Source organism: Bufo gargarizans, chromosome 6, assembly GCF_014858855.1.
Source record: "Bufo gargarizans isolate SCDJY-AF-19 chromosome 6, ASM1485885v1, whole genome shotgun sequence".
NCBI lineage: Eukaryota > Metazoa > Chordata > Amphibia > Anura > Bufonidae > Bufo > Bufo gargarizans.
In genome coordinates, this window is record NC_058085.1 from 135370844 (window position 1) to 135395163 (window position 24320).

The 24320-nt window shown below is 47.6% G+C and overlaps 1 protein-coding gene across 1 annotated transcript; it reads left to right on the forward strand.

Annotated features, from left to right (window-relative positions):
• Positions 1-1326: 1326 nt before the first annotated feature.
• On the forward strand, positions 1327-23813 carry PHB (prohibitin). Its single transcript, XM_044299031.1, has 7 exons — positions 1327-1383; positions 4822-4926; positions 9426-9587; positions 9666-9808; positions 13402-13518; positions 21230-21325; positions 23169-23813. The coding sequence occupies exons 2-7, from the start codon at positions 4839-4841 to the stop codon at positions 23379-23381; spliced, it is 819 nt and encodes a 272-aa protein (XP_044154966.1). The 5' UTR covers positions 1327-1383; positions 4822-4838; the 3' UTR covers positions 23382-23813.
• Positions 23814-24320: the final 507 nt, after the last annotated feature.

Here is a 24320-nt window from a genome sequence, read left to right on the forward strand (position 1 = left end):
CGTCTTGGAGCAGCTTATACCTCTATGCAAGGGAGGTATAGAGGCCAGCCGAATGCTCGTTCAGACCCACAGTTAAAGGGGTATTCCCTTCCACAGGATTTATCATAAATATCTGATCCATGAGGGTCCTATGACCCCAGTTCCACTTTTTGGCCATTGAGTCAGCCATTGTGAATGAAGAGATGGACTGAAGGGGCTGTGGATAGGCGGAAAATATTACAATACTAGGGCGCCGAGTGCTGAGACCCCCACCAGTCTTTAGAAAAGGGGGTCTCAGCAGTCTGGGCAAGTTATAGGGAACCAGAACACCCTAGGCTAGTCCTAGGGTCCGGTGTTCTGCCAGATTTCTATAGTTTGCCGAAAGTCTATAGCGGAAGTGACGTGGTGCGCTGCGCAAGCGCACAAGCGTACTTCAGCGAAGCATTCCTGCTGCCTCCACTGGAGTAGTTCGCACACCGCGCGTGCGCAGACTTAAGGGTATAGATTTCTTAAAGTGACAGTCATCTCCATTGATCTACATTAATTTGTACCCTCGCGGGCTCGCTTCGGTCGCCACGCATCGGGCTCGGCCTCGCTGCGCTCGGCATTTAGTAAAACTAACTCTATGCCGCCATTGATAGTAAAGAAGGAAACGGATGGTAAAGAAAGAGATGGATAGTCTCTTTCTTTACCATCCATTTCCTTCTTTACTATCAATGGCGGCATAGAGTTAGTTTTACTAAATGCCGAGCGCAGCGAGGCCGAGCCCGATGCGTGGCGACCGAAGCGAGCCCGCGAGGGTACAAATTAATGTAGATGCTGTATTTTACTGGAGGTGACTGTCACTTTAAGGCGATGATTCGGATGATTTGTGGAAGTGCGCTTGCGCAGCGCACCACATCACTTCCGCTATAGACTTTCGGCAAGCTATAGAAATCTGGCAGAACACCGGATTTATAAATCAGATCATTCTACAATAATGGCTCCTGTGTAAGCAGCACATTTACCAGTCAGAGGTCTGAGAAAGCTGAAGCTATAATGGAAGACCCATACATGTCAAACCTTTTAACAATGAGCTTTTATTACACCTTAAACTTGAATACAGATGATAATAACCTATGCCTGTACATTGCAGTAACATGTCACTTATTACGCCACTGCGGTCAGACTCCTCCCCCTGTCACCATGTGCCAAGAGCAGCACGGAAATGGCTTGGCGCGAGGAATGCTGGGTATTGTAGTCTTTCCGCAGAATACACCCATGCTGGGAGGATCATTTCAGACTACGATTCCCAAGGTGCAGCGCGTCAGGGACCGGCGAATAACTTTCTAGTTTAGTGAAGGACAGAGGTTACGCATGCGCAGACGGCTGCGTGGCTCATGTGGAGGTCAGAGCTGTGAGGAGGTGAGTGCGGGAACCCGAGGCCGAGAAGCCCTGTACCGGTAGTCGGGAGGCAGGAGCGAGTAAACCGGGAGGGCGGTGTGTGGACGTGGGAGGAGAGTAGAAATTAGTGGAGGAAAGGTTAGGTCATGCTGGGGGAGGTCAATGAGGAGATGACAAGGGTGTGCATAATACAGATATAGGACTAGTATGGGGCTGTCAGGAACCACGCTCCTGAGCCCTAAATGGACTAATAGGGGTGCTGGTGGCACATGGTGGGACTGTTGTAAACCACAGTCTTTCTCACCCCCCAACTATAAGGAGTTCCCCTTTAAATGTGTACCTTCTGCATCATAGCGATCAGTCGTCTCCAGGTATGGTGGAACTATAACTCCTGGCATGCTGGGAGTTGTACTTCTGCAGTAACCGGAGATGGCCCTGGCACCAGAGAGCTTGTAACTTGATGTGAGAGCAGATCACCGCAGTATACGGAGACTTAGGGGGTCATCTATTAAGACCGACATTTTAGGGGCTGTTTTTAATAAACCCCTGCTCTGGTGATGGATCTGCTGGAGTTATGTAGGGGCGCCGGCCTTCTCATCACTTCAGCGGATCCAGTGCCGCTTCCGAGCTGTCTTACATTTAGACATTTTTCTACGCCTGAAACAGGTGTAGAAAATGGTTTATGAGATGTGCCTTCCGGACACACCACGCCCGCTTTTTTTTTTTTTTTTACCTGGCGTGAATGGGGAAAAGTTGCAGATTGTGCCGCAATCTGTGCCTGAAGTACACCTAAGGCTACTTTCACACTAGCGTTCGGCTGTCCGCTTGTGAGCTCCGTTTGAAGGGGCTCACAAGCGGACCCGAACGCTTCCGTCCAGCCCTGATGCATTCTGAGTGGACGCGGATCCGCTCAGAATGCATCAGTCTGGCGGCGTTCAGCCTCCGCTCAGCAGGCGGACACCTGAACGCTGCTTGCAGCGTTCGGGTGTCCGCCTGGCCGTGCGGATCCGTCCAGACTTACAATGTAAGTCAATGGGGACGGATCCGTTTGAAGATGACACACTATGGCTCAATCTTCAAACGGATCCGTCCACCATTGACTTTCAATGTAAAAGTCTGGACGGATCCGCTCAGGCTACTTTCACACTTAGAAAATTTTATACAATATAATGCAGACGGATCCGTTCTGAACAGAGCCACCGTCTGCATTATATGAGCGGATCCGTTCAGAACGCATCCGCTCTGAACGCTAGTGTGAAAGTAGCCTTATATGGGTGTATTTCAGCTTCATAAATGACCCCCTTACTATTTTGGCGATGCTTCATGCAGGTTAAAAGGGTTCTCCGAGACTGGGAACCCTTTTTGATATTGCGTGAGAAGATTCACTTGACTCCGGCACTCCGGTTCCAGTGTCAGGTTTCCTTCCAGTCCATTACACTGTATCACACCCAGGGGTGGACTGGATAACTTAAAGTGGCCCTAATGTTGTAGGTTGGCCCACACTGACAGAAGGTGGGGCAACACAAGTAGATGGGGCCATCAGCGCTCCCGCCTTGCTCCTCCTGACACCCAGAGTTCACAGCGTCATTGGTTGCTATGACGCCGTGCACTCTGGGCGCCCGGCGTTAGTCGCACCAACTTACCTTTCCAGCAGGGGCGCCACCGACACTCCATCGTTCCGCACTGCTCTGCGCCCGACGTCGCACTGCGTGTCAGGTCATGGCGTGCGTACGTCAGGAGGTCAGTGCAGCGCGGGACCATGGATGCGCTGTGAAGTGTCTGGAGGCCCCCTGCTGGAAAGGTGAGTATTCCGAGTGCAGCTTGAGACCAGAGAGCGGGAGTAAAAGCAAGCAATTTGCATCGAGGATTTTTTTGTGTCGAATTACTCGATATAGTCGAGTGCTCGCTGCAGCCCTAACCATAGTGCACCACAAAATATTGTCCCACAGAACCAAATACCACAGTGCAGCACAAAATACCTCCCAAGAACCTATCCCTCTGTGGTGGCCATCAGTGGCTGCCACGTTCTGTCCTCCTCCAAGTGTCTCTAATATGGATATGGGGCTGGGCCTTAGGGGCCACAACGCCAAGCCAGCCCTACCTTCAGCATGCTGACAGGCATCCTCTAATAATAACCCCTATAGTTACTCCAGTAGAACATACCCGGCCAGCGGCAACGAGGAGGGCTCGGGTAGTCCTATCGCCATTGTACCACCGGGAAAATTACCTTTAGGGTCTATGGCCAGTTCGCCCCTGATCACAGCCTATGATCTGTGAATTGACCAATCGTGAAGGCTTCTGCCTGGTCCTTTCATAAAATACAGGCTGGGAGAATGGTGCCACCTACTGGGAGTATGATTTCACAGCTCATCTTGTTAAAGAGGACCTGTCACCGCTCCTGACAGGCCTGTTTTAGTAACTACTTGCATTCTCCATGTAATAATTGTGGAGCATCTATTCTTATGACTCTATGATGTGCCATTCCTTTATTATTCCTGCTAGAAGTTATGAATGACTTACTAGCAGTTTGTAATGAAAGTCCACATGGGTGTTACCAGGTGGTGTGTCCCTGCACAGCCTGACATCACATCCAATCAGTGTTGTTAGTGTCCCCCCCCCCCCCCCCCCCCCCCCAACTGATAACACCCAGCTGGACCTCCATTGCAAACTGCTAGTCGAGGGGTAGGCAACCTCCGGCACTCCAGCTGTTGTGAAACTACAACTCCCAGCATGCATACTTGCTCTGCTCTTCTAAGAACTGTCATAGAATTGAATGGAGCATGCTGGGAATTGTAGTTTCACAACAGCTGGAGTGCCGAAGGTTTTATGGCACATCATACAGTCATAAGAATAGATGCTGCAGGATTGGTATTACATGGAAATGCAAGTAGTTACTAAATCCGCCATGTCAGGAGAGGGGCCTCTGTATAGAGTACCTATCAATTTCATGAGCCTTTCATGTGCTATACAGCATTATTGTATTATGCCTCCTTCACATGTCCGTGATGACATCAGTGACGAGATGGTCAGTGGCTCATCCGTGAAGATGTCCATAAAGAATCCCTGTTTGGTCCGCGTGTCCGTTTTTTGCCCTCTGTGTGCCATCTGTATTCCACGGACAGTGCTAGCCTGAAGACTGGTTTCCGGAGCATCTCCTCGGAGCGATCCGCGAAAACCACAGACTGTGTTTTGTCCGTGGTGTTTTACTTACCCAGAGACTATAATGTGTGTGAGGGATCCGAAATCACGGACAAAGGGCACAGTCCTTTCAAAACCACTGATGTGTGAATCAAAAAATTAAAGTCAATGGGAGCGGTCTGGGTAGATAAGATAGGTCTGCAATCCTCTGAAATGTGAAAGGGGCCTTAATCTGATGCTCGTATTGTAACTAATCCCCCCCGCTCCTCATCCTCTGTGTTGGCTGGTTGTCAGTAATACCTCTGTTTTGTGTTACCACAGGCCCCGTATTAAAGAAAATGGCAGCAAAGTTGTTTGAATCAATTGGAAAGCTTGGTCTGGGACTGGCCATTGCTGGAGGAGTTGTCAACTCTGCCTTATATAATGGTAAGTTCTATCTGCATCTATCAGGGCCTGCTGGGGGTAGTAGTCACATGAGCAGGTGGACCACAGTTTGAGGAGCTGTGATATACAGCAATGCTAGCTATTAGCAGCTCTGCTATAACCATGTTACACTGCAGGAATATATTCCTTTGGCTTCCACACTGTGACCAGCAGTACACCATGGAGCGATCACCCAGTATTCTAGACTGAATGGTGAAGCTATAGAACTAGGCAGAATTGTACTTCAGAACTGTTAAGGCTGAGTTCACACTTCAGTTATTTTCATCAGTTATTGTGAGCTAAAACCAGGTGTGGGTCAAAAACACTGGTACAGATCTTTCCATTACACCTGATCTCTGAGTAGGCTTCAGTACTGGTTTTGGCTTGTAATAACTGATGAAAATCACTGACCAAATAACTGTGGTGTAAACTCGGCCTTAGTGGTAACTGGTAAGACAACCTGGAGGAGCTGTAAGGCTACTTTCACACTTGCGTTTGGGGTTCCGCTTGTGACATCCGTTTGAGGGCTCTCACAAGCGGCCCCGAACGCATCCGTTCATCCCCAATGCATTCTGAATCGATAAGGATCCGTTCAGAATGCATCAGTTTGGCACCGTTCCGCCTCCATTCCGCTCTGGAGGCGGACACCAAAACGCAGCTTGCAGCGTTGTGGTGTCCGCCTGGCCGTGCGGAGCCAAACGGATCCACCCTGACTTACAATGCAAGTCAATGGGGATGGATCCGTTTGACGTTGACACAATATGGTGCAATTGCAAACGGATCCGTCCCCCATTGACTTTCAATGTAAAGTCAGGAGTCCCTATTAATATACTATCGGATCAGAGTTTTCTCCAATCCGATGGTATATTTTAACTTGAATCATGGGAACGCCTCTGTTAGAATATACCATCGGATTTGAGTTAGATCGTGAAAACTCGGATCCGACAGTATATTCTAACACAGAGGCGTTCCCATGGTGATGGGGACTTTTCATGTTAGAATATACTAAGAACTGTGTACAAAACTGCCCCCTGCTGCCTGGCAGCATCTGATCTCTTACAGGGGGCTGTGATCCGCACAATTAACCCCTAATTGTGCGGATCTCAGCCCCCTGATCGGGTGCTGGCAGGCAGCAGAGGCATCGCACAGACCTGTCACTTACCAGTAGGAGGAGCGCCGGTCGGCCACAGACAGCGCATGTAAGTATAAGCAAAATAACCATGGCGGCCAGGACTGCAGTAGCGTCCTGGCTGCCATGGCAACCGATCGGAGCCCTAGCGAAAACTGGGACTCCGTTCGGAAATGCTGCTCTGCTGGGGGGGGGGGGGGGGGGGTGCGGCGTACTGGCCACCAATGCTTTTAATACTGGGTAGGGAGGGGGGTCTGGCCCCTGCTGCCTGGCAGCACCCGATCAGGGGGCTGAGATCCGCACAATTAGGGATTAATTGTGTGGATCACAGCCCCCTGTAAGAGATCAGGTGCTGCCAGGCAGCAGGGGGCAGTTATGTACACAGTTCTTAGTGAAGAGTCCCCATCACCATGGGAACGCCTCTGTGTTAGAATATACTGTCGGATCTGAGTTTTCACGAACGTGAAAACTCAGATCTGAAAAAGCTGTTATGCAGATGGATCCGCACTGAACGGGTACCATCGTTTGCATTTATAGGTGCGGATCCGTCTGTGCAGATACCAGACGGATCCGCACCTAACGCAAGTGTGAAAGTAGCCTAAGGCTGACTCTAGTGGTTGTCACCAGGCTTTTCCAGAAGTGAGTAGAATTAGAAACTTACGTAGAACTTCTGACTTCTTAGGGGATATGAGTGGTTAAAGAACATGTTAATATGCTTCATTCCATTCCTCGCCATTTTCAGGATCTGCTTGGTCAGAAGATGCGAATCATAATCTTTATACCCAAAGATGGAAAACATGTCCATATGTGAACTGCGGTGAATAACTGAGCACTACAGGTCCAGGGCCCTCATTTGAGCAACTGAGCACTACAGGTCCAGGGCCCTCATTTGAACAACTGAGGGCCTATTCTCATGATCATGTCTGTTTGGCGGACTGCACACTGCTGATCCACAAAACATGGATACCAGTCTTGTGCACCCCACATCACGGTGTGGACTCGCTGCCTTCAACGGGTCCGCATGTTGCGGCCAAACATAGGACATGTCCTATCTTCTGTGGTGTGGCAACATGGACCCAGAAGCACATAGAAGCCCTTCCGTGTGCTTCTGGGTCTGTGCGACCACACCGCAAAATATGGGACCCATTGAAGGCACTGAGTCCACATTGCGACGCAGGGTGCACAAGGCTGCTGTCCTTGGTTTGTGGTCTGCAAAATAGACACTTTTTTTTATTTTTTTTTATTCATTAGACAATCCCTTTAAAAGTGACCTTTAGAAGTAGATTGTATGTGAACAATTAAAAGGGTTATCCAGGAAAATATATTTGACTTATCCTCAGGATAGGTCATCAATATCAGATCTGCGGGGGTGTGACACCTTGGACCCCCACCGATCAGCTGTTAGAAAAGGCCTTGAGCGCTGCAGCCTCTTCCTAGGCCATGTGACATCACTGTACATCGATCATGTGGCCTAGTTGAAGCTCAGCCCCATTCCAGTCAATGAGGCTGAGCTGCAATACCAAGCACTGCCACTATACGATGTACAGCGCTGTCCTTGGAAAGCTGACGGGAGCCTGCATCACTCGCCATATCTTCAGTGAGCGCACCGGCTCCCTGATACAGCTGATCAGTGGGGGAGTCGGGACTTGGACCCCCACTGATGTGATACTGATTACCCATCCTGAGGATAAGTCATCATTATCTTTTCCAGGATAACCCCTTTAATATATGATTTCAGTTGGTGGAATTTCCTAATCTGGTGCTTATCTGAAAACAAATACAAAATCAACAGACTTGCTGAATTATTGAATGCCAGAATGAAGGATGTTCATTGGACAAACCGAGGAAACCCCTCTAAAAGCTAACAGCCGGTCTGATACATTTTACCTGCACTGGTACGTTACAGCACACGATCAGGACAGGAGGGAGATTTACCTGAGGGAAGGTTACCATTTATTCAGTCCTTTTTGTTTATGATGCCTCTATTTTGATGGGTGATTTGTTGTCCACTGATCAGCTATGACATTAAAGGGGTTTTCCAACTTTCTTCACTTTTGTAAATTTCAAGCATAGCCTACTATACCTGCTAATAAAACATACTTGCCTACTCTCTACTGCTTAGTTCCAGGGTCTCTTCTGCGGTCTTCCGGTCCCAAATCCTGAAAGCTTGCAGAAGGGTAGGGTCATGTGCACACGTGACCTCATCTGTCCAGACAACTGCAGAAGGGAGTCAAAACAGAGCCCCCTTGTGTGTGTGTTTTTTCTTGTTTGTTTGTTTTCGGCAGTTACAGCAGACTGGGCTTGAAATAAAATTAAAAAAAATAGTACAAAGTGCTGGAAAACCTCTTTAAGTACACAGTGCCACCTGTCTGCAGGATCCCAATTTGGATTACTGTTTGTTGTCAGGCTGCCCCTGTTCTTGCCATTACTTTAAAAGGATATATTCGACAGCAAGAGGACGGGACATTCTGTGTATACGAAAATTGGCAAAAATAAAGATCTGTGTGAAAAAGCCAAATTGTGATGGCTAGACAGCTGGGCGAGAGCATCTCGGAAACATCAGGTCTTGAAGGGTGTTCACTGGATGCTGTGGTCCAATCCCACAGATTGCTGAAGAAAAGTTGTCTGACGACACAGAGCATCAGTTTGCTGTGTATGGGGCCACGTAGCCGCATTACTGTCTGATTGCTGACGGTGGCCCTCATTTACCTCTGAAAGCTCCTACAATGTTCACATAAGCATCATAACTGGGCCATGGTATAACTGAAGCCTGGACTGATGAATCACATATTTTTAATAAGATATGGATGGCCCAGTGCGTGTGCGTCACTTACCTGAGGAAGAGATGGCATCAAGATGTACTATGGAAAGGCAAGCCAGCAGAAACAATGTTCTCTGGGAATCCTTGGCTTCTGGCATTCATGAGGATGGTACTTTGACACATACCACCTACGTAACATGTTTGGAGACCAAGTATACATCTTAGTGGCAGTGGCCTTGTTAAGCAGGATAATTACCCTGCCACGCTGCAAAATTGTTCAGCAATGGTATAAGAAGAAGGTATGGCAAAGACTTCAAGGTGTGACTTTTCTCAAAGTTCCCTGGATCTCCAATGTTAGTCCGATCAAACATTTGGAGATAGTGCTGGAAAAACTGGTCTGATCTGTGGAGGCCCCATTTTGCAACATAAAGGATCTGCTCTCATGATGCCAGATACAGAACACCCTCAGAGGTCTTCTAGAGACTGAGGGTCAGAGCTATCTTGCTGGCACAAGGGGGCTACACAATATTCGGCATAGGGTTTAATGCTATGGTTTATCTGTGTATGTTTAGCTTGTAACCTCACTTATTCCTGTGTTTTGTGATCCTCTAGTGGACGCAGGTCACCGTGCTGTCATTTTTGACAGATTCCGAGGTGTTCAGGATCTGGTAGTAGATGAAGGTACACACTTCCTTATCCCTTGGGTCCAGAAACCAATAATATTCGACTGCCGCTCACGTCCTCGCAATGTCCCTGTAATAACAGGAAGCAAAGGTGAGAATAAAGCCTCAGCACCATATTGCACCTTGTGATATAAAGGGGAGTATACTAAACGGGTCTCTCCTTCCACAGATCTGCAGAATGTGAACATTACCCTGCGTATCCTTTTCCGGCCCATCACCAATCAGTTGCCACGGATCTTCACCAGCATTGGCGAGGACTATGACGAGAGAGTTTTACCGTCCATTACTACTGAGGTCCTGAAGTCAGTGGTGGTGAGTTGTGGACACAAAGTGTGGCATTACATGGCTACTAAGTGGCTTTCTATTATGGCTAACAGACCACCCCACTAGCATGACCATATGCTTCAATATTGCTTAAAGAGTATTCCAGGATTTTATTATTGATGGCCTATCCTGAGGACAGGCCATCATTATCTGATAGGCAGGGGTTTGACACCCACACCCTCACAAATCAACTGTTTTCAAGTAGCTCCTGTGCTGCCACTCAAGAACAGTTGATCAGCGAGGGCACAGGGTGTCAGACACCTATTGATCATACATTGATGGCCATCAGTATTAAAATCCTGGAATGCTCCTTTAAGGATAGGGGGTGTCCTGATGGAACAACCCTTTAACTGCCACAGGTATGACATTGCTGCTTGATAAACTGGCATCTCCTAGAAGCCCAATTTACAGCCCCCTCAAACCAAAGTTCAGCTGTGCTGTTCGTCCATTTCACAAGGGCATATATATATGAGTTTTCCCATAAACGTTGAAAAGGACGGGCATGCAAAGCAGCTGCTTTGCCACCAATTGTAATTAATGGTACTTTCATTTGAGAGCCTGCTGTTCCCCAGTTAAGCAGTGTGCACTCACAGAGGTTTTGTCAGTGCCTGCTTGTCCTTTGCAGAACATAGTATTTAAAAAAAACTATGCTCTAGACCATGGGTGTCAAACTCAAATTCATCGGGGGCCGCATCAGCAGTTTGGTCATCCTCAAAGGGCCGGTTGTATCGGACTTGTGGGGGATCTGTGGGTGACACTTATGGGGGATCTGCCCACCCCTAGGACCGCCCCCTAAAACCTCCCCTTTAGAGAACAGGGATGCAAGTAAAATTTGGGGGGGCTATAAAAGTCCAGCCCAGCAAAGAAACCCCCCAGATGGGGATGGCACTGTTAATGGGGGATCTGGGCATGGCATCCACAGACCCCCCCACCCCATAACAGTGCCATCCACAGACCCCCCCCCACCTCATAACAGTGCCATCCACAGACCCCCCCCACCTCATAACAGTGCCATCCACAGACCCCCCCCCTCATAACAGTGCCATCCACAGACCCCCCCCACCCCATAACAGTGCCATCCACAGACCACCCCCCCCACCCCCTAACAGTGCCATCCACAGACCCCCCCCACCCCCTAACAGTGCCATCCACAGACCCCCCCACCCCCTAACAGTGCCATCCACAGACCCCCCCCACCCCCTAACAGTGCCATCCACAGACCCCCCCCACCCCCTAACAGTGCCATCCACAGACCCCCCCCCCACCCCCTAACAGTGCCATCCACAGACCCCCCCCCCACCCCCTAACAGTGCCATCCACAGACCCCCCTAACAGTGCCATCCACAGACCCCACCCCCTAACAGTGCCATCCACAGACCCCCCCCCCAATAACAGTGCCATCCACAGACCCCCCCCCCCCAATAACAGTGCCATCCACAGACCCCCCCCCTCATAACAGTGCCATCCACAGACCCCCCCCCCCCCTCATAACAGTGCCATCCACAGACCCCCCCCCCCATAACAGTGCCATCCACAGACCCCCCCACCTCATAACAGTGCCATCCACAGACCCCCCCCCCCCTCATAACAGTGCCATCCACAGACCCCCCCTCCCCTCATAACAGTGCCATCCACAGACCCCCCCTCCCCTCATAACAGTGCCATCCACAGACCCCCTCCCCTCATAACAGTGCCATCCACAGACCCCCCTCCCCTCATAACAGTGCCATCCACAGACCCCCCTCCCCTCATAACAGTGCCATCCACAGACCCCCCTCCCCTCATAACAGTGCCATCCACAGACCCCCCTCCCCTCATAACAGTGCCATCCACAGACCCCCCTCCCCTCATAACAGTGCCATCCACAGACCCCCCTCCCCTCATAACAGTGCCATCCACAGACCCCCCTCCCCTCATAACAGTGCCATCCACAGACCCCCCCTCCCCCTCATAACAGTGCCATCCACAGACCCCCCCCCCCCTCATAACAGTGCCATCCACAGACCCCCCCCCCCCCTCATAACAGTGCCATCCACAGACCCCCCCCCCCCTCATAACAGTGCCATCCACAGACCCCCCCCCCCTCATAACAGTGCCATCCACAGACCCCCCCCCCCCTCATAACAGTGCCATCCACAGACCCCCCCCCCCACCTCATAACAGTGCCATCCACAGACCCCCCCCCCACCTCATAACAGTGCCATCCACAGACCCCCCCCCCACCTCATAACAGTGCCATCCACAGACCCCCCCCCCCACCTCATAACAGTGCCATCCACAGACCCCCCCCCCACCTCATAACAGTGCCATCCACAGACCCCCCCCCCCCACCTCATAACAGTGCCATCCACAGACCCCCCCCCCCCACCTCATAACAGTGCCATCCACAGACCCCCCCCCCCCCCCCCCCCACCTCATAACAGTGCCATCCACAGACCCCCCCCCCCCCCCCCACCTCATAACAGTGCCATCCACAGACCCCCCCCCCCCCCCCCACCTCATAACAGTGCCATCCACAGACCCCCCCCCCCCCACCTCATAACAGTGCCATCCACAGACCCCCCCCCCCCACCTCATAACAGTGCCATCCACAGACCCCCCCCCCCCCACCTCATAACAGTGCCATCCACAGACCCCCCCCCCCCCACCTCATAACAGTGCCATCCACAGACCCCCCCCCCCCCACCTCATAACAGTGCCATCCACAGACCCCCCCCCCCCACCTCATAACAGTGCCATCCACAGACACCCCCCCCCCCCCCATTGCCGCTCCAGTACAGACTAGTTATAAAATGTGTACAATTAATAAGGATTCTATTGATGAGGCCCCCTCTGCAGTAGAACATTCAATATAGCCACATCCTACTCACAGGGCTGTTATCTTAATGCTGGCCGGCCGGGCAGACGAGCGGCAGCGTCACGACTGACGTCACATGCCTGCGCCGCCTCCTTCATTCAGAAAGTAGGCCGGGCACATGACGTCAGTCGTGACGCTGCCGCTCGTCTGCCCGGCCGGCCAGCATTAAGATAACAGCCCTGTGAGTAGGATGTGGCTATATTGAATGTTCTACTGCAGAGGGGGCCTCATGAATAAAATCCTTATTAATTGTACACATTTTATAACTACTGGAGCTGGGGGCCGGAGCACAGTGAACGCACCGGCCCCCAGCTCCTCCTCCCAGTCCCTCCCCGCTGATACATCGCAGCCTGCGATGCTGGAGCATGGCAGGCTGCGATGTCAAAAGGTGGCGGAACGCCGTTCCGCCAGAAAAAAAGCCCTGCCACTCATTATGCGATTTATTATCACTCTCTGCAGGGGCCGCCTGCAGGAAGTGATAATAAAAGGTGAAGGCTGGCGGCCGGCGGCGGCTACGTGGGCCACATGACGAGGTCTGGCGGGCCGGATTCGGCCCGCGGGCCTTGTGTTTGACACCCGTGCTCTAGACCCTCATTTGTCTATTAAAATGTAGCCCCCAGCACAGATCTTGACCATTTCTTTGTAAATCCAGTAGGTGAAAGCACTCTTGGGAACTGTATTTGTCATGACATTGCTCAGACTCTTCTATATTTGTCAATGACAGGCACGGTTTGATGCAGGAGAACTGATTACCCAGAGAGAGTTGGTTTCCAGGCAGGTCAGTGAGGATCTGACGGAGAGAGCGGGCACATTTGGACTCATCTTGGATGACGTGTCCCTGGTAAGTTCATGTAAAGATCCTATAAATAAAGAACTGCTGTCTGTTATGTCAGGTGCTCCTAGACTGAAAAGCATCTGACCAAAAAGTAAAATACAGTAGAGACAGAAGAGGGGAGTAAAAAATAAATTGTCACTCGCATTATCAAAGCCAGACTGGAAGTCATGATGTGCCATCAGCGAGACCACTTTAAAGGGAAGGTCCACCTTGCAGCTTTTTCTTTTTATTCAGTAAAATTAAAACCTAAAGCAAATTTGCATTCAGGCTTCATTAGTCTGTCATTTTGTGAATACAGCTTCTATCTAGGCCTGTGTGTCTCCATGATTGCAAACTACAAACCAATCCTGTGTGTAGCAAGAAAATTTAGACTAGAACCTTCTGGATTACAGGTGCATATCCATGAAGCAAACATAATTACAAAATGGCTGCACACCGTGCAAACAATAGAGCTAAGAAATGGGGGTCATTCTAGACAAGTTTTACAATACCGACTATAAATGAGTAATGGAAGCTCTTAGCGCAATCCTGATGCTTCATTCATGCTCCCTTTCCGTAGAAAAAACGCAGCTATTATGTAATTGTTTTGGGGTTTGTACAATTCCAGTGATCGTCAATTTATATATCTTTTTGTTTTGCTATTTTTGGCCAATAAAACTTTTTTTTTTTCTTGTACTTTTTCGTGTCGGCATATTAAAGAGGACCTTTCATATTTTTTTTTTATTAATTGAGATAAATAACTTTGCTTGCGGGTTACCCCCCCCCCCCCCCCCCCCCTGCTGATGCTGCCACCCTGTCTGATTATATTTTTTTTTATATATCGTTCCTGCGCCCCCGCATTTTTCGCACTCAGAAGGAGACGCCCATTGAGAAATCCTGGCGTCTCCTCCCTGTACCGATGCTCAGGATTAGCATACCGAGCGTGAAAACTGCGGGGGGAGGGGGCACAGCGGGGGGGCAGGAGCGATATTAATAATATAATAAATAAAAAATAAAAAAAACATGTCCTCTAAGTCTAATTTTTTTTATTTTTCCATCGTTGGAGCTTCACAGGGGCGTATTCTTTTTGCGAGATGGGTTGTAGTTTTGATTTGTTTCAGGGTAAATACCACTATCGATTTTATAGCATTTTGGGTGGGGGGGAGGTGGTAGAACAAAAAATAAAACACAACAGTTCTGGCATGGGTGTCCTTCTATGGCAGTGGTCCCCAATCTTTTTTGCACCAAGGACCGGTTTCATGCAAGACAATTTTCCCGGGGGGGGGGGGGGGGGGGGGCTTACGGGGTGGGCGGGGCTGACAGATTCACGCGCATAACAAAACACAAGGTGCATATTAAAATATATAACGACTATATAAACTGACTATGGTCTCTGCTGCACTGGTCTCTGCTGTACTGTACAGTATTTTTCGCCCTATATGATGCACCTAGTTTCAGAGGAGAACAATAAGACATTTTTTTTCAAGTTTAGTCCGTTTTTTTTTTTCTCAGATTGCGTTTAGTTTTTTTTTCTGCGCGGGTGCTTTTTGATGCATTTTTCATGCGCGTGATAAAAAGCTGAAGGTTTACAACCAACATCTCTTAGCAACTATCAGTGAAAAATGCATTGTATCCGCACTTGCTTCCGGATGCAATGCTTTATTCACTGAAGCCCCGTTCACTTCTATGGGGCCAGGGCTGTGTGAAAAACGCTGAATATAGAACATGGCTGCGTTTTTCACGCAACGCAGAACTGATGTGTGAAAAAAGATGTACACAGACCAATGGAAATAAATGGGTCAGGATTCAGTGCGAGTGCTGTGCGTTCACATCACGCATTGCACCCGCGTGGAAAACTCGCTGATGTGAATGGGGCCTAAAGGTTTAATAGACTGGCTGATCATCGCTAACGAGCCATCATATGAACGCTCGTTGGCGATGATCTGGCAGTGTAATACTGCTGCCAATGAACAAGGAAACGCTCATTCATCGGGCAATCCCACTCTTTTAACAGGTTTAAAAATCAGTGTTTGCCAGAGGTAGGTCATGGGGTCTAAGCCGGCAAACAACAAGTCAGTATGTGGATGAGCTATGGCATTTAACGATCACTCCTCCCCATACTATTGAGGAGATCGCTGCATGTAATGGCAAGGGTCTCCTCCACTAAAAGCTGGCGATTGCCGGGAAGGAGTGCTTCCGTCCCCCAAATCGCCTGCAAAATCTCTTAATGCAATACAGTCTTTACATGTCCGCTTGGCAGCTGAAAGCATCTGTGTTGGTCTTATGTTCATATGTGCCTGCCTTGCTGGGAAAAATGAACCTTTTAATATATGCAAATTAGTCTCTAGGAGCAACGGGGGTGTTGCTGTTACACTTAAAAGTTCTGCTCTCTTCGCAGCTGCAGCGCCTTCTGCACTTCACAGGGCCATGTGTTATGACATCTTCACTGCCTGAACCTGCCCATCAAGGTGCGGCAGTTGCAGAGAGAGCGGAGCCTCTAGGTGTAACGGCAATGTCCTTTTGCGCCTAAAGGCTCATTTTCATGTATTAAAGGGAGTCTGTTACCTATTCTGAGCATTTTAGACCACTTGGATCGAGTTATAGAATGTTTGGCGCCCCATCAAAATTATATCTCGCTTGTGTCTGTCCCAAGTAGAGTTCCTGAAAAAAGTACTTAATGTTATGCAAATTAGCTGTCAAGTGCCCAGGGATGTAGTTACGGCTGCAACAGAGAGGAGGGTGGGCCATTCCTGGTCCCCATTGAAGATCTCGATTTAAAACATTAGAGCGCAGTACTTTAATCCTGCCCCAAAACTGTTGTATTGAAGGGCAGGTCCAGCACACATGTATAAGTGTGCCCATGTCTTCGGAACAACGCCACCAAATTGAAGAGGTTTGAGGGTAAATTTGAGGCAATCTATAGGGTGTATAATACCAATTTTATAAACTTACAAGCAGGGCTGAGGAGTCGGAGGCAATTTTGGGTACCTGGAGTCGGCAAAAAATGAACAGACTTCGACTCCTACTAGATTTAAATTGGAATAAAAAAAAAAAGCTAGTTTAAATGTCCCAATTCACAAAAAGTTATAATTAATTACCGTATTTTTCGCCCTATAAGACGCACCTAGGTTTTTGAGGAGGAAAATAAGAAAAATATTTTGAACCAAAAGGTGTGCTTTTGGTGGGTTTTGAACTAATGGTGGTCTGTGGGTGGCACTGTTATGGGGGCGGTCTGTGGGTGGCACATATATAGCATCTTATCTTATGTGTCATCCACAGATCCCCCCCCCATAACAGTGTCCCTGTGTAGTAAATGGGGGGCCGGCATCTGTTTCTCAAATGGCAGCGGGGCCCGGTGCCTGCTTCATTCATAAAGTGGGCGGAGCAGGCGCGTGACTTAGTGAGCTACGCTACGAGCGCCCTCCCGGCCTCCTGACTGCCAAGAAGTTTTTAAGATGATTGGAATACTTTAACAATACCCACAAGTTAGATATGATTACTGTATACTACAGTGAGCGGGGCCCGGTGTAGTAGAATACAGTGACTGCACCGGGCCCCGCTGCCATTGCACAAACAGATGCCGGCCCCCAGCCCCTCCTCCCTCTCAGCCTATTCACCGGACGGTCGTAGCATTCGCCCCCATAAGACGCACTGCTAATTTTCCCCCACTTTTGCGAAAAATACGGTACTTCTCTACTGTAAGAATAAAGGCCAATGCATGCAGTGCGTCACGTTACAGCAAAACGAACACCTTAAGTAACCATGAAGAAGCATGCTTTTCATATGCTTCACTATATGGCACGCAACGCACAGTTAAGGAGTGGCAATACTTATACTTTCCATTGTGTTGTGTTCCGCTGTTACAGGGAATGCAACGCCCATGGTTAACCTAGCCTCTCACTGATTAAGGGCTCTTTCACACTTGCGTTCTTTTCTTCCGGCATAGAGTTCCGTCGTCGGGGCTCTATGCCGGAAGAATCCTGATCAGGATTATCCTAATGCATTCTGAATGGAGAGAAATCCGTTCAGGATGCATCAGGATGTCTTCAGTTCCGGACCGGAACGTTTTTTGGCCGGAGAAAATACTGCAGCATGCTGCGCTTTTTGCTCCGCCCAAAAATCCTGAACACTTGCCGCAAGGCCGGATCCGGAATGAATGCCTATTGAAAGGCATTGATCCGGATCCGGCCTTAAGCTAAACGTCGTTTCGGCGCATTGCCGGATCCGACGTTTAGCTTTTTCTGAATGGTTACCATGGCTGCCGGGACGCTAAAGTCCTGGCAGCCATGGTAAAGTATAGTGGGGCGCGGGGGAGCAGTATACTTACCATCCGTACGGCTCCCGGGGAGCTCCAGAGTGACGTCAGGGCGCCCCACGCGCATGGATGACGTGATCGCATGGCACGTCATCCATGCGCATGGGGCGCTCTGACGTCATTCTGGAACGCCCCGGGAGCCGCACGGATGGTAAGCATACCGCTCCCCACTACTACTATGGCAACCAGGACTTTAATAGCGTCCTGGATGCCATAGTAACACTGAACGCATTTTGAAGACTTCTTCAAATGCTTTCAGTTCACTTGCGTTTTTCCGGATCTGGCGTGTAATTCCGGCAAGTGGAGTACACGCCGGATCCGGACAACGCAAGTGTGAAAGAGGCCTAAGTAAATATGTTTTTTGCAGGACTAGACACTTGTATAAGTGACGGGAATGGACAGTCAATAGTTCAAGACTGAAGCTGTAAACCATTTGAAAAACTGCTGTCATTCAGCTAAGGCTATAAAAACTTGTAAACTCGATTGTTAGTTTAAGCTTTAAACATGACCATGGGATTCTACTAGGGAAATCATGTTTTACAATAAATGCCACTTCCCGGATCCTGCCACTGCCCTATCTTCAGCAGAAGATCAGCACACAAAGGAGAAGGCAGCAGCTTCCTGGCCAGTAGTTCTGTGGTAATGACATTCGCATATTAAATACAAAGGAGTCGGGGAGCCTGAGTCGGAAGTACCAAAAACTGAGGAGTCGGACCATTTATCTACCGACTCCACAGCCCTGCTTACAAGTGGCTTCTAGATTATTAATGCGTCTAGATGTAGATGAATGTAAAATGCCACAGAGAATCTGTAAAGTTGTGTTGTAGGTCCTCTTCCCATCTAGTTTGAAACAAGTATTTCTTCTCAACGGAGAGCAATCGAATAACTTTTATGCTGTCGTGAGATACCTTTTGCAGGTAATTTAGGATTTACAAAGGATTTGTAGAGGTCCCGAGGCCCCTTTACTGAAGGGGGTCCTCCCGCTAACAAATGTCGTAACTGAAGGTACAACTGCTTTGATACGCCAAAGTCTGACATAATTCTAGAGCAGGGGGAAGAAGTTCTCTCCCTCACTTAATGCATGATACGGTGGTGATACCTTTGGCCATCAACTCTAAAATCTTCCGACGGCAGACTGGAGCACAGATCAATAAGTGCCAGGTCTCCACGGCAGAATGAAAGTAAAAGACGTTTGGGTTTAATCCATAATTGCAATCCGGCACAGAGGCGCTCTAGGGAGTCTGCTCATTAGTGATGCGTGTTGCAACACTGGTTTCATCGACAGTTTACCCATTAGATTAGCTTCCAGAAAGCCACACTTTGGACGTATCGTTATGCCACCAATACCTGGTTTGGGATTGCAAATGCTGCATTGTTTCACTATGTCAGGGACTGGATATTGAATCAGGATAATTTTTTTTCTAACTTTGAATTGGAAACTGGAGGCTCTGCATACAAAATACACTGGCCTCCGCTGGTTCTGTGTGTGTGTGTGTGTGTGTGTGTGTGTGTGTATGTAGATAGAGAGAGATATATATATATATATATATATATATATATACATATATATATATATATATATATATATATATATATATATATATATATACATATACATACACACACTGACCCAGCAGAGGCCAGTGTATTTTGTATGCAGAAGGCCTACTAAATCCCATGGAGCCACCAGTGTGTGTGTATATATGTGTGTGTGTGTATATATATATATATATATATATATATATATATATAATTTTTTATATTGTAACAGAGCTTTGGATTGCTGTGTTGAGACTCTTAAGATCTGCCATATTGTTTACATGATCTGAGTAAGGGCTCATGCACACGATATATGATCTATACCAGTGTATTACTGTATTGCAGCAGGGAGCGCACGGCGCCATAGCAACCAATGAAGCCGTGCGCTTCTGCTCTCAGCAGGAATCTAGCCCGTGGTTTCACGGCCGTGTGCATTCGGCCTTAAGGCAGGGAAACCATCCGTATTTGATGCTTAGATTGGTGAGGAGAGTTTGGTGGTCCCCCTTGTCCATGCTTTATTTCAGAATTGGAGAACACAACTATACAGTAATAAAGGTTAATATTTTTAAGCATTGGGCTCAGGCACTAGAGGAAACTGATCCTGCCAAAAATATATTGTTAGGTTGGGAGAAGGTATGTGAAGAAATACAGTTCCGATTGATACATAAGGCAACATACGCCTTTGATTTACCTTACAGAGATCCACCTGCGAGAGAAGTTTGATAAACATTGAACTAATGAGTGTCTGAGGTCAGGAGATCAGAAATAAAAGCTAAACATGAGCCATCAGATGACTGGATTCAAATAAAAAAAAAAAAAAGGCTGTCGCATCTTTCAAACAAACTAATTTTTAACCCTTGTGTTTCAGAAATGGTTGAACATTCTTAATAATGACTAATGAAAAATATTTTAGCCCAAAATGAGTAAAATGCAATTGTAAAAAAAGTGCCCAAAAGGTGTCCACAGCCTTTAAAAACTTACAGAAGCTTTCCAATGCAAAAGAAAGCTCTAAGAGACACATTGGCAGCACTTTCAAAAACAGCATAGTGGACTCATGCCCAGACACCGTTTGATTTTTAGGTCAAGTATACTTGTTTATTTCCAAGTTGTTTGTGTGTGTGTTTTTTTTTTTTTTTTTTTTTTTTTTCTTTCTCTGTTGGGGTTACATTTCAAAACCTGAGATAATTTGGTACATAAAGGTAGATTATTAGGATTGTTGGAGATCTTGTCCTGATCTTTTTCTGTCTCAGAGGAAAGAGTTCAATGCTGGGCCCTGTCCCACCACCGGCTGCATGGTGTGCCTGTAGGGTACCCCACTGTCCAGTGGCTCCAATTGTGGCACACAGGCTTTGCACTAATGTCAGATTCTCTGCAGCTGCCTTGTAGGTGGGTCAGCAGAATTAAGGTATCTTGCTCAAGTGGGGAGGATGTCACCATAGCCTTAAGCATATTGCAACAGCTCAATCCATTCCGAGAATTTCTGTTGCTGTAATAACTGAAAAAAAACAAGGCTGGCTATACTACAGAGATTCTTGTGTATCATTGTGGTTATATGTACACACGTACTCATCCAGTATTAAACTGTTCTCACGGTTGAGTAATACTGGATGATAAATCTGGTGTTTCTGTGGTGTCCTGCCTAAGTTTACGTCGCCCCCCTTTTTAGCTTGGTTACCTCCAATATTTTGGTGCACAGTCCACATTTAAATCGCGTCCTCTCTTGTTGGAAAAGTTGAAGAAATGTCTGAGAACAGTTAATGAATGTGTTGCAAAGCCTGAACGCTTTACTTTAATGTTTTTTTGCACATATTGCCCCAGAATTATGGCACATTTTGATTAGAAAATGACTTTAAATTGTGAAATGTATGTTTCTTCTCCTTGTAGACTCACTTGACATTTGGTAAAGAGTTCACAGAAGCTGTAGAAGCCAAACAAGTGTCCCAGCAGGAGGCGGAGAGAGCCCGGTTTATTGTGGAGAAGGTAAAGACTTTCCTAGGGACCTTTTTATTCCTCCTCTTTAAAGGGGTTATCTGGGAATTTCATATTGATGATCAGTCCTCAGGATAGATCAACATGAGATCGGAGGGGGTCTGACTCCCTGTGGATCAGCTGTTGTAAGAGGCCATGAGAATTTAGGCCTCTTCCTGGGCCAGTGATGTCACCGTAAACCGTTTAAGTGTAGTTCAGTCCCATTCAATGTCCAGCCCTTTGTTGTTTGAGCTGTGAAGGGACTGCAGATCTTACCGCAGCTTTGACGAGCACAGCGGCCTCTTGAAACAGCTGATCGGTGAAGGTACCAAGTGTACCAAGTGTCTGACTCCACCAATCTAATATTGATGACCTATCCTGAGGATAGGCCGTCAATATCAAAATCTTGGGCTGGGAATCAAAAGATCACAGAATATGTTATGCATACGTGAATAAAGATGTCAGAACAGAGTCACTGAGCGTAAGGGGTTCATAGAGATTTAACTATTGATGAACTATTCTTAGAATAGGTCACCAATATCAGATTGGCGAGGGTCCCACACCTGGCATTCTGCCAATCAACTGTATGAACTAGATTGAGCTCAGAACCAGAACTACAGAGCTCAGTCTACTGTGCAGTGACTGCGCCTGATTACTGTAGTGCTACCTCTATTCACTGGAACTGGTAGTAGCGGCGCAGCACATTGATCACAGAGGTGTTCCCTAGCCTGTGTGATACGGATGACTATCCTAAGGATAGGTCATCGGTAAAATTTTAGAAAACCGCTTTAAGACTTCAACTGGAACTTGTTGGGATCCTTAGGTTAGACGAATAACCCTATTTAAAGTGTTATTTGCCACCGTAGAGTTTTATGTAGTATCTATGGTTTTGCAGAGGCAGTAGAACCTGATGGAGCAGTTGATTCTCTTATTGTGGACATGCTTTGTATTCATAAACCGCAACGCTCTTGTCAGTGGTGTTTTTGTTTTATACTTCAAAATGTTGGCGAAGGCTGAGCTGAAAAACCAGATGCAGTCCTTGCTAACAATTGACAACCCCTTAAGTGCTGCCAAGTCTTGTGAAGTGTGGTTTAGCAGCATCCATGACAGTCTATACAATCTAGGTTCCAGAAAATTTTGATCACGCTGCCTTTATTTGTGTAGAGTTCCAATCTCAGACCCTTCTTTCCAATGTTCGGGTTAATCCACCTTGTAGCCAAACGTACAACAGCACCCTAGAGGGAAGTTATAGCACAAATGGTGAAGTTCCACTAGGTAGTTCCGCAACCAACAGGTTTTCTTGTACTTACACCATCACTATTTGTGCTATAACGTCCCTCTAGGGTGCTGTTGTATGTGAGTGCACCAGCCTCTGGTTACCGATTGTTTGGCTACAAGGTGGATTAACCTGAACATTGGAAAGAAGGGTCTGAGATTGGAACTCTACACTCATAAGGCAGCGCGATCAACATTTTCTGGAACTTTGACTGTGAAGCGAACTTTACCCACGATGCTTGGTGGATCTGCAGCGCCGATAAGTAACCACAAAGACTAGAGACTGTATAGACTAAATATAAAAAACAAGCAATCTACACACACATCATTTCATAGGAGGGTTATTAACCTATGACCTATGTGTGTGGAAGTCTGTGCTCCTAATGGGGCTCACAGTATAGGAGCCACTTGTTAGATTATCACCAAATGGCAATGCTTGGCCCTGCACCAATATAGTGGTCCCCAGCATTCACACGGTTGGCTTGGTAAATACCCCTGTCTGACATGCAAATCCTAGTTGGACATGTAATGCTCGAATAACTCACTTCTTATGTTATATCATTTCTTTCTTGTTCTATAGGCAGAGCAACAGAAAAAGGCTGCCATCATATCTGCCGAAGGAGACTCTAAAGCGGCTGAGCTGATTGCAACCTCGTTGGCAGAAGTCGGGGATGGTTTAATCGAGCTGCGCAAACTGGAAGCGGCTGAAGACATTGCGTACCAGTTATCACGATCCCGTAACGTGACATACTTGCCCCCAGGACAGTCCACTCTACTACAACTGCCACAATAGTCTGAACCTGCATCAACCCTATACCCATCTGTGTTTCAGTGTCCCCAGTAAGGAATTTAGTCATTTTAAGTTCTGAAGTTCAAGAAACAGCAGACTGTGCTAAAGTCAGCAGTGTAGATGAGGCAAGCGACCACATAAAGAAGTGTGTACGTGGGATAATATACAGGGAATGCACAGACGTTGTGCAATCCCTGGCTTTTTTTGTTCTCTATATAGTGATACATTTGTTATCGGGTCACTTGACTTTTCTATTGTGTCAAACTGAAGTATAGCCATTCTGTGCCTCTCTTCCAATATTTGCCAGAAGTTTGAGATCTTAACTGGCCATTAATTCCAGGCATTTGCTCTTCTATATGGGACTGCTCACCCTCAGCTCTTAGAATTCCAATGAATAAGGCTTTTCATTAATAAAATAAAAACATCTGCCAGTAATCCATGTATTTGTGATTTATATTAACAGTATATTGGCCCTTTTACATGGGCGGAGAATCTGAACAATTACGAGGGGCAAACTTTTATATGAATGCTCATTCCCAACAATTTCTCAATGTAAGGATACATTAACACGACCGTAAGGCTCTGTGCTTGTATTGTGGACAGCAAAGGTGGACTCTTGTGCTGCAGATGCGGACCCCTGGACTTGAATGAGTCCATAATCCGCGACATACGGCAAAAGATAGACCATGTCTTATCTTTTGCTGTATGTTGCAGGTCGCTGATCCATCTGAGTTAGTGGGTCCGCACAGCAAAACTGAGTTCACACAGGAGGGGCCCGTGCATTGCAGACTATTTGCGCTCTGCAGCAGGGGCACAGACGGCTTGCGTTTGTGTGAATGTAGCCTAATGGCTTATTTCTTGGGTGGCTGCTAGGGATGCGCGAACTTCTGTTTTCAAGTTCGGCATACAAGATTCGGGCTCACGTTATCTAAGCATTTCATT